Source organism: Terrapene carolina, unplaced genomic scaffold (genome assembly GCF_002925995.2).
Source record: "Terrapene carolina triunguis isolate 2854851 unplaced genomic scaffold, T_m_triunguis-2.0 Scaffold85, whole genome shotgun sequence".
Classification (NCBI taxonomy): Eukaryota; Metazoa; Chordata; order Testudines; family Emydidae; genus Terrapene; species Terrapene triunguis.
This window is the reverse complement of record NW_020664436.1, coordinates 24,472,796-24,489,171: the sequence shown is the minus strand read 5'-3', so window position 1 is coordinate 24,489,171 and position 16,376 is coordinate 24,472,796. Positions and strand designations below refer to the sequence as shown.

General features: G+C 41.6%; 1 protein-coding gene across 1 annotated transcript in view; it reads right to left on the bottom strand.

The window, feature by feature from the left end:
* The window catches only part of GALNT2 (polypeptide N-acetylgalactosaminyltransferase 2), a 177,304-nt gene that overhangs the window by 9,094 nt on the left and 151,834 nt on the right, over positions 1 to 16,376 (bottom strand). Inside the window, exons 11-14 of the mRNA XM_024213817.3 lie at positions 14,108 to 14,234; positions 7,492 to 7,584; positions 7,224 to 7,307; positions 2,088 to 2,214 (exon numbers count right to left, since the gene is read on the bottom strand). Of these exons, the coding sequence (XP_024069585.1) occupies positions 2,088 to 2,214; positions 7,224 to 7,307; positions 7,492 to 7,584; positions 14,108 to 14,234 (431 nt within the window). The remainder of the gene's footprint in view (positions 1 to 2,087; positions 2,215 to 7,223; positions 7,308 to 7,491; positions 7,585 to 14,107; positions 14,235 to 16,376) is intronic.

Here is a 16,376-nt window from a genome sequence, read left to right as displayed (position 1 = left end):
GAAAATAAGAAACAGGCAGCATTATCTCCTGCAAATGTAAACAAACACGTTTGTCTCCGCAATTGGCTGAACAAGAAGTAGGAATGAGTGGACTTGTAGGCTCTAAAGTTTTAAATTGTTTTATTTTTGAATGCAGTTATTTTTTGTACATAATTCTATATTTGTAAGTTTAAATGTCATGATAAAGAGTTTGCACTACAGTACTCGTATTAAGTGAATTGAAAAATACAATTTTTTATTTTTACAGTGCAAATATTTATAATAAAAATATAAAGTGAGCACTGTACACTTTGTATTCTGTGTTGTAACTGAAATCAATATATTTGAAAATGTGGAAAACTTCCAAAAATATTTATATAAATAGCATTCTATTATTGTTTAACAGCATGATTAATTGTGATTATTTTTTTTTAAATGAATTCTGTTTTTCTCCGACAATTGCTTGACAGCCCTAATATTTACCCTTTCCTCTCAAGACCAGTTTAAGTGGAGAGCCCCAAAGGATGAGTATTTTCACACAGATGACAGAAAATATCTCAGTGTGGGTGTGGGCAACAGTAACTCTCAGTATTAGCGCTATGCCCTTTCTGCTGTGCCAACGTTATTTATCAAGTACACAACAATGGTTGCTACGTTCTCAAACAAAGATATTCTCATACTTAAATGACTGGCTTTTTGAATTTAGTGTCAAGGCTCATTCTGTATAGGGCAAGTTTGCCACAGCAGTCAGTCTCTGCCCTGTACCCACTTGGGAGATTCCCAAGACAGTTTTCAAAACATTCACTGAACAAAATATCAGATGCAGGGTCTAAACAAGAGTCAAGATTTAGTCTTAATTTTTACAGAAAACTCTTTCTGGAGTACTGGTACCTGAGCAATCCCATCCCCTTCAAGCTGTGATAACTTCCACTGGGAGACAAAATCAGGAAAAAGCTGGCCTAGGATCAGGGAAGTACAAAGGAGGCTTAAAGTTTTTTTTCAACTCTCCTCCTGAGTTGTACTGTGTGCTCTTTGGCTGTAGTTGCAGCTACACAAGGTCATCAAATATAACAGCACTTGGAAAAATTTCTCTCTCGTCTCTGGAGAAGAGACTGAAATTGAAGATGCCTCTAAAGCTGATGGTATGGTAGGAGTGCATTCAGATTCATACGATGCTTTTTCTGGAATTGTTTGTATTTTTTAGTTTTGTGATCCTGGTCAGATTTTCATTTTGATTTCCCCCTCCCCCCCAATTTAATTTAAAGGGATGCGATTAATAGTTTAATGTGGTAGAAAATGGACTGATTAGCAAATTAACTATATATCCTGTTAATTATTTATTAACAATGTTAATATCAATTTAATTGTATTTGAGTTCTATTTGAAAACCATTTGTGTACAAAACCAGCACAGGAAACAAGAGGAAAAGCATATGCAAGTAGTTTGTTAATGGTGCCTGTAAGACACCACTGTATAATTAGATCCTTTGCAGTAATTAATGTTTCCATTCAGTTCTTGTTTACTGCTTTGACACACTTGCAATTAGTTTTTAAAAGAAAGATTGGAAAGGATTTACTGAAACCACATCTTTACTGTAAATAAGTTGGATGTGACTTTTGGTGCCTATGCTTTCTGAAAGAACATGTCTGGGATTTAAGAAAGATTTTTTTCACACTCTGCAACCCCCCACTGGGAAAGGGAACAGCACCATATAAAAAAATATTTGTTTTTTCCCCTTGTCTTCAGGACATTTACAGAATATGGCGATATAAACTCTCAGTCCAATCTATTATTTTTTTGTAGACATGCCCACAGGAAACAGGTTTTCATAAAGATGTAACTTTTGGTGAGGATAGGAGGGATAGGGCTATAGAGTAAGAGTGACAATTGAGATGTGGAGTGGATTATCTGATCCCCATTTTCCATCTCTGGCCTCTATGATTCTAAAACTCAAAATAAGAAGTTATTTGAGGGACAAGTGATTTAGCCAACCTTGTTGATTCAACCTTCCCAACACAACGTGTAGTACACATTGACTGCCTGCCTCAAATTCTGTATTTTTCAAAAAGACTATGGGTTTTAAAAAAATAATTTAATAGCATACAGACCTGGTTTCCCCCAGCATTATGACATTCATAAACTCCAACAACACCATCTGCAAAATGGCCCAAAGTGTCGAGGCAATTGGTACCCTGCTGCAAAGCCCCAAAAGCTATATCTTGATGATCCGGTACCCTAAATATAAAACAAGAAACATCTGTTTTAATTCAATTTCTCTCTTGCTTTAACTTTGACGCCCTTCCTTTACTTAACGGCCTTCTAGATGAGAGGCAATCGGCAACAGGTAATGATTTTATTTTGGTACACAAGCTATATTGCACTTCCCACAACATTTTGAAGAAGTTACAAGTAATTATTTGGTCAAGAGACTCTGCTCTCATAACTAAGTGGTCAAAGGTTTTCAGTGGATTTGTAGGCTAAAAGATTGAATATGAGTAAAATATACTGGAGAACTACAATGAACATGAGCATTAGAGAGTCACATCACAAGTGTGGCTGGCAGCACTGTGTGTAGTTAAGGTTGTATAACACTTTCCATTGTGTAACTCTTTCCATTATAAATCCCTCTTTTGTGTAGCTCATGGCTTTGTCAAACTTTAACCAGTGAGGCAGAAATTTGGCATGCTGCAGTTCTGCCCCAGGCTGATTTTTTTCTTTAAGTTTCAGTAAAAAAAACAGTTCTACCATTTCTGAAAATGAAGTTTGACAAAGCAGCATATTTTCGACAATGTTCACAAATCCAACTGTTCCTTTGAGAAACTAATGCCTCCATGCTTTGGAGCAGGGACTTGAGATTTGTCAGAGTCTCTGTGGCATTAAGGAGCTGCCTTTTGTGGTCCCCATGAAAAATTCACTGAGATTTGGTGACTTTATAGAGCACAGAATATCATGGTTTATTATTTGTACTACCATAGTGCCTAGGAGCCCCAATCCTGGGACAATACCCTATTGTGCTAGACATGGGCGGCGGGTATAACAGACCAGGCGCTTTATTATGCCCCATGCAGGTTCCGGGGCGGCACCTGTTACTCAGCTTCCTGGGTTCATCAGTCATCTCTTTGGACTCCAGGGAGATGACTGATGGACCCAGGAAGCGGAGTAGCAAATACCGCCTCCTCAATGGCCCCAGAATCTGCATGGGGCATATCAAATGCATCTTTGGACGAGAGTGAGGCTTTTCTCTGCAGTGGCTTGGGGTCTGGAGAAGGGTGGCGTGGTTGCAGCTGGCACGGGGCAGCCCCGCGCAGGTTGTGGGGGGTGGGGGGGAGGGGAGAGAACACAACATTGGGGCACCTCTGGGCAGGGCTCTCGGAACTCTCCGGCTGAGGGGGGACTTGTGGCCCTGGCCGTGGGGGTCTTGGGGCTCTGGCTGTGGGGGTGGGGAGGGAGAGGGTGGGCAGAAGGGGCAGAGCCAGGGGCTAGCCTCCCCTAAGGGGGGCTCCACCTGCCACCCATGGTGCGAGTGTAACCCACACACCTCCTCGGTGTGGTGTTCTGTTCCCTCTGGTGGCACTGAGACCACTTAGAGAGCTACGGCTATAGAGCAGACGCATTAATCTAAGAACCATATGGCTTTGAGCTCAAGCAGTAGAGGCTCATGCACTAAGCTCCAGAGGCCCTGGGTTCGATCCTACCCACCGATGACTGGGGTCTGTTGGTGTTACACTAGGTGCTGTACAAATAGAGACCAAAGACAGTCCCTGCCCCAAGAATATTACACATTCAGTACAGGCTTTTTAGGGACTGGCAGCAAAGATTTCCAAAGATTCCATCTGCATTGAGCATGCTTAAAAATAAATAAATACAAAAATAAAAAAAAATGCTGAGCAGGACTTATACTGCAATTGTTTCCCAGGGCTGCTGAGCATCAGGCACCAGAACCAGGAGCACAGAATATTTCTCCCGTGTTCCCTATGTTCACCCTGATGGCACCCAGTCAGCACGGAAGGGGAGAAGAAGACAGCCTGACTCAAACGCAGAGGAATAAACATGGATATGGACAGGGGCATGGGGGAATAGGGACAGATGGCAGGATAACAGAGTGGGGAGGCGGCGGCCTTGGGTTATCCTGCCTTTTCTACTTCTTCCGCCTCCCACATCCTGCTCCTACTGCCTCTGCATTCTACCAGTTTCTCCAGGCACTCAGGTCAACCCTGTGTCCCCCAGTCCTCTTCTTTAGATGAGGGATAGGCTCCTGCCTCCCTTCACACCCATCCCACTGAGCACTGAATAAGGCAGATATTCTGTGGAAAATATAGTGTGAGATCACTTAAATACTATCATAATGTACACAATATAAGAGGGTTCAATTAAAGTTGCACACGCAAACTTAACTGTGGAATTCTTTAATTTTTGTGCACTTGATTTTGCAATGTTAACATTTTTTAATGTAGATTTGTGAATATATATGTATTAATGTTACAGAATGTGCCAAAACTGGAACCCTGAATCCAAATCCTTGTCAGAGCTAGAGGATGAACTGCACCTTGGTCCCCCTAGTCCACCTTTAGTGCACCTTGACAGGCCAGCTTCCTGCACCTCACTCTGGGCGAAACCAAGCAGTCCAACCACCTTGGGATTGGGTCTCTAACTTGCAATCCCCAGTGGTTCCCAACCATGTTCACACCAGAAGCCCAAACTCATTTTTGGCACCTGTAAGAGTTTCCCTTCGGGAGCCCATGACAACACAAGTTTGCAGTGACACAGAAATTGCATCTTCAAAACAAGGCATTATTTATTCATTCTTCAAAAGTACAAAGCACACAGATCAAAAGATAAAACAGAAGACCTACACACGTGGGTATTGCTTATAAAAGCTGGCAAGGAAAGTTTAAGATGTAAGACCCCTCTGCCCTGCTGATTCTCTCTCTGGCAGGGAGAAGCAGACTACATTCCTTTGTGTGTTTGCTAGACTGTCCACTTTCCATTGACACACCCTGCGCAGTCTCTCCTAGCTCACCCAAACTCCCTCCCTTTTCTAAAGTCTTGGAGGTTTAGGATCCCCCAAGATCCCAGGCTCTAGCCCTGGGAAGAGTAAACCTTTCTAGTTTGGATGAAGCCAGACAATTTCTTCCCTGTTGATGGTCCAGCAATTGTTAACTCCTTTGAAGCTGTTTACCCCAGAGGTCTTATTTTTGTCACTGTTTCATTCCTGGTGGGTTACCCCAGCAACTTCCTTTGAGTTAACTATGCATTCAGGCAGGATAATCTTACCCAGATAAACAGATGCATATGATTTTTTTTTATATAGATAGATAGATAGATAGATAAAAAAATCATATGCATCATATATATATATATATATATATATATATATATATATATATAAAAAAAATGTGAGAGAGAGCGAGAGAGAGCGAGCGAGCGAGAGCGCGCGAGTGATTTCCCAGTTTCTCACCACTTGTAGTCAGATTATTTATTTATTTAAAGGCCAGAAGACCACCCACAGAACACAGGATATAAAATCTCATCTAGTAATTCCTGCACAGAACCCACCCCTATGGTTTTGATTCCAGGTTGGATTCAAAATTGCAATGGTTGTAAATTTTTATTCTAGTTTGGCTGCAACTGAAATCTTGACATTTTGGCCCCAAAGCCTTGAAAAGACAGGTCGAGAGTTTATGGCACAACTGAACAAGTAGCTTAGTGTAAAATCTAACCTGGATCTGAACAATCCCTTGAGCTCTCCAACTTTTAAGGAAGGTTCATTTTTAAAAAAGAGCCATTTATTAGAAAAGAATGAGGGTCTGGACACTGACTTTACAAATGAGGTTTAAGCTGTAATTAACTGCTAATATCCAAAATAAATTAAGCTAATATTTTAAAAGTTTGACATGGTAAAGAATTACAGGTTAATAATGCTTTATTTACTGAAGCCTGGGGAATAGTATTTGTTGTAAGTTACCTATAAGCCTTCATTGAGGATCCTTCCACTAAAATTTAGCATTGCCATCTTGTGGTAAAATTCAAGATGGTGACAGAACAAAGCTACAAAATGCCAAATGTATTAGCTGCTTGAGGACTTGCAGGAAAGTATGGGTAATCTTAAAATTTCTAGTTAAGTTTCAAATGAAATTCATGCAAATCCTAAAACAAGAGACCCTAAAGCACATCCGTCGGTAGGTACAGGTGTGGGGAGTTGCAGGGCGAGGAACATCTGTTCAAATGAGACATCAGAGATCATTTTTGCCCAACTCTAAGGGAAAGTAAATATCCCATGGCACTTTTTGAAAAGAAAAAAGGATAACTGGTCTCCTTACCATTATTATCCCTCTTTATAAGACAAGTTCTAATGTTTATGGATCTGTGAAAGTTTTTACTGAGGGTATATTAGCTGCTGCTTTTGCCTAAAAAAAAAAAAAAAAAAAAATCACTGTACTACCAGTATTTATCTCATTGTATTCTAACTTTAAGTGTTTTGGAACTCCTACAGCAAGAAATGTGCTACTGTATAAAAGCCACATACCAGCCTACAGTTGTTTAATCAGATTAGCTGTATGACAGATACTAGCTCACAGACCCTTAGGTTTGACAGGTAGGGTTAGTAGTAGGATATTGAGCATGGTGGTTTTATTCATTTAAAAATCTTTGTCTGGTAAATAAATACAGCTCTGAAGATTTTCTATCCTACAGAAGAGATGAATGGAAATCCACTGGATAGATTGTATTCTCATGCCTGGGCTCTGACCAATGCCTCCAAAGTACCTTAAATGTTTTCATCTGAAGATCTCAGTTAACCTAGAACAACTCTACATGGGAAGATCACTTCTAAACTGGCAGTAAACGTTTTGCACTGCACCTAGTTTAAGGCTGCTCACAGAGCTAAGCATGCCACATAGGTGAAGCTAACAGCTTGAAGGAGAGAGGAGAAGGATGAAGAATGATGCATTTCCAGCAAGCAGCTAGCCCAGGAGTACAGCAGTTTTCGAGGAGAAAGTCAGCCCTCTTGGCAATGACAATCACATGATGCAATTGCAATATGGATATGGGGCAAGAGGAAAGGGGATGGGTCAGTGAAGAAAATGACAGCAGAATAAAGTAATAAGCAAAAACTGCAAAAAACATATTTTAACTAGCTAATATCCTAAATGCCTGTGCAGGAGAGATGTAGTAAAGTTTCTGGCCAAGCCAGGTAAAGAAAGAACCTACACTGCCAGAAAACAGAAAGGCTGTTTGAGACTCACCTTAACTCAGGATAGACGTTTTCAAGATACCACTTGAAAGGTTTGCAGCTAAGTCTCTTTCTCAGTTCCATTCGGCTTTGAATACTAGAGAGAAACAAAAACAGCAAGTTCTGGCAGTTGTATTTGATGAATTTTAAAGCACGTTTAATAAGTGAGAAATTTATCAGTAGAAATATATTTAAAAGAAATGAAACACCCCGTTGCCCTCATGAACTACTAATGGCAAACAGAATAAAGTGAATAGGAAGAAGCAGCAGATCGGACTTACTTGCCATAAGGTACGTTTCTGGCTGAAGGCACTGCTGCGTAATAGAAATTTTTGTACTCATCCATCCACACTTCTGCTGCCCTACGCGTATTTCTAGGAACAATCAAATTGAGATGCAGGTTATGTTTTTTCCTGTCACAATCCATGACACTTATTTTTGTCTGTTTTGATTATGTTCATTTTTTCCCCACCCTCTACTACACATACCACAGAGGTGGTATGACTGAAGCACACACATTTGGAATGGACTTTGTGCCTTCCTTATACTTAGGCCTGATCCACACTTAAAATTTAGGTCAACATAGCTATAATGCTCATGAGTGTGAAAAATCCACACCAAGTGCCTCAGCTATGCCATTATAGTCCCCGCGGTGTAGAGATGGCCTAAGGGCTTGTCAACACATGAAAATTAACCCATAATAAGATAGGGCGTGAATTTAAAGTGGATTACCTATTCCTGATTAATTCCATGTGTGGACATACTTATTTTGCAATAAAAGAGTTCATACCTGGAGTTAATCAGGAATAGCAGACAAGTCCTAATACCTGGTCCAAGCGTCCAATCAGAAAAGGTAAAAAGTTTAGTTCAAGACTTTCATTTTCTACAATGCTCTTTTTGAAAGCAACTGTGTTAATTTATTAGGCCACGTCTTGCAAAGAAACGAAATTTACTGAGTGGTTTTTGAATCAGAAACTTGGAAGAATCTAAAATCTCAACAGCTGGCAATATTTGACAGTTTGCCTTTTATCTTACAAGCAGTTTTCACTAAAGCCAGAGAAAACTGACACACCATCTTATGGAATGTATATTTCTCAACCTCCTTTTTGTCCCCCACTACACACCAACTTGAATGCTACCTAGATGGATAAATAATTGCAAGTGGTGAAACATTTAGACTTATGAACCTAGAGGTTTTGTTACAGCTGAGATGACCAAGAATAAGCTGAAGGTTAGATGTTTGTAACACTACTTAAAATTCTGTATTAAAGATATGAAAATGTTGTCCAAACTCTTCAGAGACTGCTGTGTATTTTTATATATTAATCTTTATATAAAAACAGTGTATTTAAACCTGAGCTGCAATGTGACTAAAGCTTTGTCATTCTCCAGGATATTCCTCTTGCCATTCTGTCAAAAAGTTCTCTCTTCTGCTGGAGTACAGTCACGAAAAGCAACTAAACTTTTATCAATTCAACATTAAACAGATAATCTTGCACAGAAATATATTACCTGTTAGAAGTTGTCTGCAAAAATCCTGGTGTGTTACATATGCATACACAGAAGCAGCATCCATGTAGCAAATATTACAAAACTAAATGATAAATATCACACACTTCTGACTGCCTCAGTTGCCTTCTGTCCACTAATCCATCACCTCCAGGATTTACAAACATTTGTAACATTCCAAAATGCTAGGCAGCTTCCAAAAGCTTTTTTCTTTATAGGTCAGCCTACCAAAGAAATATTTCCCCCCTTCTCTTTCAAATATGGTATTTCTATATGCCAAAAATTACCTCCGATGAGGATTGGGATGGGCAATCCAGTCCCAGTAACAGATTTTCTGTGCATAAAAATATCACAATTTGATAGTATGTTGTCATCAGATTCTGTAAGGCTAGAAATAGGAGCTTCATGCTATTGAGGGGGGAGATTCTCATCTTCCCAGTGGAACCCAGTGTTTGTTTCTAGACTTGGGAGATTGTGAGACACCTACAATTTTAAGTAGTTATGTACAGAAAAGCGATTTTAGGTCATTTTCAGACATTTGTATGATCTCCTGAGGTATGTGCAATTGGACAGGAAGGATAGGGACAATATTCCCAGTACAAACTTTTTAAACTCTCTAAAATGTAGTTTTTCAGCTCTTCCTCCTGTCAAAACTTTCTCTTCACACACACCCCTCTGCTCCCAGAGACAGCCTTGTTATCTTTTACAAAATTAGAAGTGATCGTTTGGGGAATTAAAGTTTTATTTCATTAGCACCTTCCATGCTCTGAAGCCTATTTTGTACATTTGACAATAAAAAAATCTCTAGTGATTTGTGGGACATTACCCATCTTCATCAGCTCAGGGAGGATAGGTCCATGAATGGCTAGTATCCAAGATGTTCAGGGATGCAACACCATATTCTGGCTGTCCCTAGCCTCTGTTTGCCAGAAGTTAGGAGTGGATGACAGGGGATGGATCACTCAATGACTGACTGTTCTGTTCATTCCCTCTGCAGCACCTGGCATTGGCCACTGTTGGAAGACAGGATACTGGGCTAGATGGACCTTTGGTCTGACCCAGTATGGCTGTTCTTAGGTTATCTTTGGATAACACATATTGGTTTGGGAGTTAAAGACATCTTTAATTTGTATTCTTCTGCTTCTGCAGGGGAAATGAAATGACCATGAGCTGAAAAAGGCTGGTCAAAAACTCCTGAGTGCAAAAACCACAAGCGAAGAGGAAGTTCAAACTGTCTCTGCGTTTTGATGGATGATAATTTCCTTGAGGAAACTGCTAATTTTCTAAAACTCCCTTTCAGTCAAAGCCAAGGAGTTGTTTTTCACTCCCCCTCTGCTTCTGGCTTTTGTCAGGGATACTTCTTATTTGGTCAAAGCAATTCAAGTGTAAACAAAATTGCATTAATTAACCGTATCATCCTCCCACCCCTCCACCCCCCAAATAAAAAGCAATTAGAGTGACTTGTAAGGGTTTTCACAGCCTTTCAGTCCATGAGGCAGATGGGCAGCCAAAAGAGGAGGAGGAAAATCAGCTGTGTGGAAAGGCAGAGCAGGAGACACATTGGGTTACACACTTCCACGGTCTTTACAGTTCAAGTTGGTATTGGTTTCTTAAAATCATTTTGAAGAACAAAGATAGGGACATGTTTTAAAAAGATTTTCCCTTCCAGTATTTTCCCCATTCACCCATTACACCTAATGAGCGTATGGATATCTGTTTGAATGAGGAGGTCCTACCTGTGCACCCTTGTGATTTGGCTGCATAACTGTGACATTGCAGGCCAGATCCTTTCCAACCCAAATGCAGTTTTGGATAGTGCTTCAGACAAACAGTAATTTGATTTACCACACACAGTTATATTCAGGAGCGCCGCCAGCTTTCCTGCCGCCCTAGACGGCGGAAGGTCCCGCCCCGAAATGCTGCCCCCCGCAGAGGCGGCGGAAGGTCCTGCCGCCAAAATACCACCGTGGTCGCCGTCCCCTAAATTGTAGCGCCCTAGGTGACTGCCTAGGTCGCCTAATGGGTTGCGCCGGCCCTGGTTATATTATATATAGACACATCCTTTCCTATTGCTCAAATCTGGGCTATATTTAAGTACAAGAGCTTAGTGAACCAAAAAAATCCATTATTCACCAACAAAAAAAAAGGATGACTTTCTAATTTTTTTCAGCAAATCGAAAAGTAAAAAAAAACTTGAGTCAAAACAAAATGTTTCAGTAATGACAAAACATTTCATTGTGACCCAAATACTTTAATTTCAGCATTCAGGCATTTTGAAAAAGCAAAGGAAAGGAGGACTAGATTAACAAAATTGCTGGGAAGGTGGTGATGGTGCCTCCCTTACAAGCACTTTCTTTCCCTGTATGAATTGTCTCTATGAATGACAAGGGATAGTCATTGGGCCAGGGAGAGTGAGAATGACTCTGGAGCCTGGACATTGGGTCTCCCACATTGTTGGGAGAGTGCTCTAATTTCAAATTCTGTGTCTCCCACATCCCAGGTGAATGTCCTAACCACTGGGCTAAAGCTTTTAAGGGATGAACCACCACCTCTTGTCATTTTCTGAATCTAGTGCCTTTCCTTTGTCAAAATGCCCGAAATTTAAAATAGAATTTTTGGTCAGAACTGAAAAAGTTGAATTTTAACATTATCAAAACATTTCGATTTTTCCAGTTTGGTTGAAACAATTCTATGTATTTGACACGAATTTGCAAATAGTTTTGGTTAACCCAAATGTGCTTTCTTGGCAAGTAAGATATTTGTCGAAAAATTTCGCCCATCTCTATTAAGTACCTATTAAGTCTTATGGGAGGAAAAGCATCTTGGCATTAGCCCAAAACTGAAAATTGCAGAGCAGTGTGCAAATTACATAGTCTTTCATTAACATGACCCTGAAAGCTACTATGAAATTGATATGCAGTTATGTCATAAACCCAACCCATATAGTGGAATCAGTAGATCTTCCTATTCCCTGGTGTAATATTAATATTGGAGCAGGGCTGTAATCAAGACAGGGTATTTCATTATCAATCTTTTGTTTCCTCACATGTGCCATTGCTAATTTTCCACAGCAGCATAAAATTCAGATCTCAACAGAAAGGGGAAGCAGATATTCAAAGAAAAATCCCTGCTAAAACTATTCAGAGAAACAAGAGCAGTAATTTTATTTCACCAAATCAGCCAATTAATTAGTGCTGCACAAAAACTAGAATCAATCTGCACTTCCAAAAGAGAGAGTATTTTATCTAATGTGAAATACTGCCTAAGGGACTGGGTCAGAAGCTTCCAGGTGTGAAGAACGTATGTCTGGCTCTCTAGATCAGTGGTTTTCAGAGTTCAGGTCGCGACCCAGTACTGAGTTGTGGAATGCAAGGCACTGGGTGGACTTGCTCAGCACCCAGGGACCCTGGCAGCCAGCCAGCAAAAACTAGTAGTCCCTACCTGTTCTGACACCGCGCTGCATGCTGGAAATGGCCAGCAGCAGGTCTGGCTCATGGGCAGGGAGGCCCATGGGGCTCTGAGCACTGCCCCCACCCCGAGCACTGGCTCTGCACTCCCATTGGCCGGTTCCCAGCCAATGGGAGCTGGGGGGGAGGGGGAGGCAGTGCCTGCGGGCGAGAGCCACTCTGAGCCACTTGCGCAGACCTGCTGGCTGCCTCTGGGGCGTAGTGCGGTCCGCGGTGCCAGGACAGGCAGGAAGCCTGCCTCTGCACCCTGGCTGTGCTGCTGACAAGGAGCCTCCGGAGGTAAGCCCGTGCCCCAATCCTCTTCCCCAGCCCTGAGCCCCCCCAAACCCAGACCCCCCTCCTGCATCCCAAACCTCTCATCCCCTGCCCCAGCCCAGAGCCTGCACCCCCAGCCCAAAGCCCTGACCCCCTGCCCCAGCCCAGAGCCCCCCCCCCCGCCCCCAAACCCCTCATCCCCAGCTCCGTTGGGTCGCAGGCATCAACAATTTTCTTCAACTGGATCACCAGAAAAAAAGTTTGAAAACCATTGCTCTAGATGACTTGTTGAATATGATTTTCTTGGACTCCAGAATTCCTACAGTACAAAATACATTTTATTCTGTTTGCATTTAGCATATTGTAAATCCTGATTGGGAATTCCTCCAAGTTGATGAAGCATCAAACACAAAAGCTCGACACACTTTGTGCCTAGAATAAGGGTTTGTCTATGCTATGGATACTACAGTGGCTCAGCTATGCTGCTGTTGCGACATAATATAGATTCTTCTTACAGTGACAGAAGAGGTTTTTCCATCCACTTCGCCAAGTGGTAGTAGCATTCTTCCATCAACCTAGTAGCATCCTACTCTGGGTTAGGCTGGCATAGCTATGGTGCTCAATTTCACACCCCTTAGTGACATACCTAGGTTGATCTAAATTTTAAGTGTAGACCAGGCCCCATGCTGCATCTCTGGTTCTTTAGGGAAACAACACATCAGTGAAAATTTCATATAACATGTGAATGTAATACTACTACACTGTACTTATACAGTGCCTTGAGGCATAGGTCTCAAAGCTCTTTACAAACATTGATAAAAATCACTTTCCTCATTCTACAGAAGGAAAACTGAGAAAAAGTTAGGGATTCAAGTTCACACAGTGAATCAATAGCAGAGATGGGATTTCTTAACTACTGAACCATGATGCCTCCTCAAAAAGGGTTTTTGGTTTTTTTTAAAGTTACAGTATAAGGAAGGAAAACTTCATATAACAAACACAGAAAGAGAGAGGAGTGGATATTTTTGACAGGCCAGATTCTAATAGGTACTACTCATTGCAAGTATCAGAATCTGGGCCTATGTGATTATTAACATGACACCACAGAATTGTTTACTATTGAACCAGGAACCCAAAACCAAAATGCAACACACAAATATACAAAACGATCACACAGTTAGTGAATTCGGAGTGTCCAAAGTGGAAAAATGAACAATTTAATTTTCTTCATCTTTTAAAGACTGAATACCGAAGATAAAGCCTTTATTTCCCACAAGATCTTTTAAGAAGATATACACACAAAGTTTTCAAAGCTGATGGTAAATTTCCCGTTGTTAAAAGATTTTCCATTTCTTCCCTTTCCCCATTTGGCCCAGAATTCTTCCGGCTGATACTAGGCAATTCCTCACCTCTTTATTAAAACATTACACCACTTCCAATTTTTATTTTTGCCCTAATTCGAGCCTCTGAGTTATCACTAGAGATGAAAAGTAATCTCCTTTTAATTAAAAAATTTATTCATAAGATTTTCACTTCAGATCATACTGCACATATTTTTAGTAAAAGGCCCTGGAAGTTTAATGAAGTTACTGCCACCTGCTGGCTAACTGGAAAAAAACAAAAATCCACAGTTCCACGATTTAGCCAAGAACTTGCAAATAGTTACCTTGCAAACACAGTACCACTCCCACCAGGGAAGGTGTAAGGATGTTGCTTGCGGAATACATGACCCACTCTGCTGCATGGGATAATTTCAAGGCTCCCTCCACACTGCCACACTCTGAATGAAATCTCTGCAATTAGGAATGCATGATAAGTATCCACATAAACCTAAAGTAATTTGTAAATTCTGACCTTTAACACATTTTTCCAATATATGCACTATGTCACATAGGATTAAAGAAAGATATTTAGCTTGCAGAGAACATGAAAAAGCTAACAAATTGGGCTCAGCGTGTCTGACCGTTTCACTTCAGTATTCCCTAACTCTGGAGAAGCAGCTATGAATTTATATCCCTTTGCCTGCCAGTATTTATAAAGTTCCACTGGTGAGTTTTACGAGAGAGTTTACGCAGTTTTTGGCCCAGAGATTAAAATCTATAGTGGACTGATACAAAACAAAATAACTCAATTCAAGTGTGAGCTATGTAGAGTTGAACTCATTGATGAAAGTTTGAAGCTAGTTTGCATAATTTCAGCAGAAGGCTGAGTGAAGGGTAAGCACACAACAGATGTCAATATTAGAATTCATAAGGGGTTTAGGAGGATTTCTTCTGAATGTCAGACCATTGAATCAGAACTGGTACAGTTTGCACAAAAAAGCTAGCTTTTTTAAAAAAGGGCAAATAATCATGAATTCAGTCCAACAAGATAGCATTTGTATTCAATATTGAAGTTGATTTTATTTTTACAATAAATTGTGAAATACCTTTCACAAATGACCCTTTATTTTATATATTATGCATAGACTCCTTTATTATACATCACTGTTTGCTGTGTTTCAATTAACCAAATTCCCCGCCCCCCCACCTCCCGATCAACCACCCCCACCCAAAATACAGGTTTGGTGGCACCTTACATCCTGAGGCAGCTGGGCAGCAGAAGGGGAGAGGATGAAAAGTAGCAGTGAAGAAAGGCAGAGAGGGAGAAGTAAATAGGGAAGGTGCAAACTCGTTGCAGTTTTAACTAACTCCGCAGCTAAAATCTGAATAGATTTAAGTCATTTAAAATCCAAGATATTGGGGGAGATTTAAAAAAAATTCTTATTTTCCCCCCTCCCTCGCCCGTTACGTATCGCAGGCATCAGGATATATTTTTTATTAGAATATGGTCCCAACTATTCACCTTTGAATTGATGCACATCTGTGATTTTATCAAAAAGGCACAAACAGTAAGTCAGAAAAAAAGACAGTTACCTTTTCTGTAACTGGTGTTCTTCGAGATAAGTTGCTCATGTCTATTCCACAATAGGTGTGCGTGCTCGTCACGTGCACCAGTGTTGGAAGTTCTTCCCTTAGCAGTACCTGTAGGGGAGCGCCCTACTGACCCCTGGAGTGTCACCTCCATGGCATGGTATAAGGGGCGCTGCGCGCTCCCCCCACCCTCAGTTCCTTCTTGCCAGACAACTCCGACAGAGAGGAAGGAGGGCGGGATGTGGAATAGACATGAGCAACACATCTCGAGGAACACCAGTTACGGAAAAGGTAACTGTCTTTTCTTCTTCGAGTGATTGCTCATGTGTGTTCCACAATAGGTGATTCCAAGCTATATCAGTTGGAGGTGGGAGGAGTTCACAAATTCTTGGGACGGAGCACAGCCCTGGCGTCCTCCCTGGTTTGGGAGACGATCGCATAATGTGAGGTGAAAGTGTGAACTGAAGACCACGTGGCAGCCCTACACATCCTGGATGGGGACATGGGCCAAAAAGGCAGCCGACGAGGCCTGCGCCCTAGTTGAGTGTGCCCTCACAATTGACGGCGGAGGGGGATTCCCGCCAGGACATAACAGGTATGGATGCACAACGTGATCCAGTTGGAGAGCTGCTGAGTGGAGATTGGCCGACCCCTCATGCATTCGGCCGAGGCGATGAACAGCTGCGAGGACTTTCTGAACGGTTTTGTCCACTCCAAGTAGAAAGCCAGAGCCCCTCACACATCCAGCATGTGGAGGCGGCGCTCCTCACTGGACGCACGGGACTTGGGGCAGAGGACCGGCAGGAAAATGTCCTGACCCATGTGGTAGGCAGAAACCACCTTTGGGAGGAATGAAGGATGTGGGCGGAGCTGGTCCTTATCCTTATGGAATACCGTGTACGGGGGCTCGGAGGTCAGGTCCCTGAGTTCTGAGACCCGCCTCACCGACATGATCGCCACCAGGAAGGCTACCTTCCATGAGAGGTGCGACCAGGAGAGGCAAGGCCACCCTGCCCAGTACTG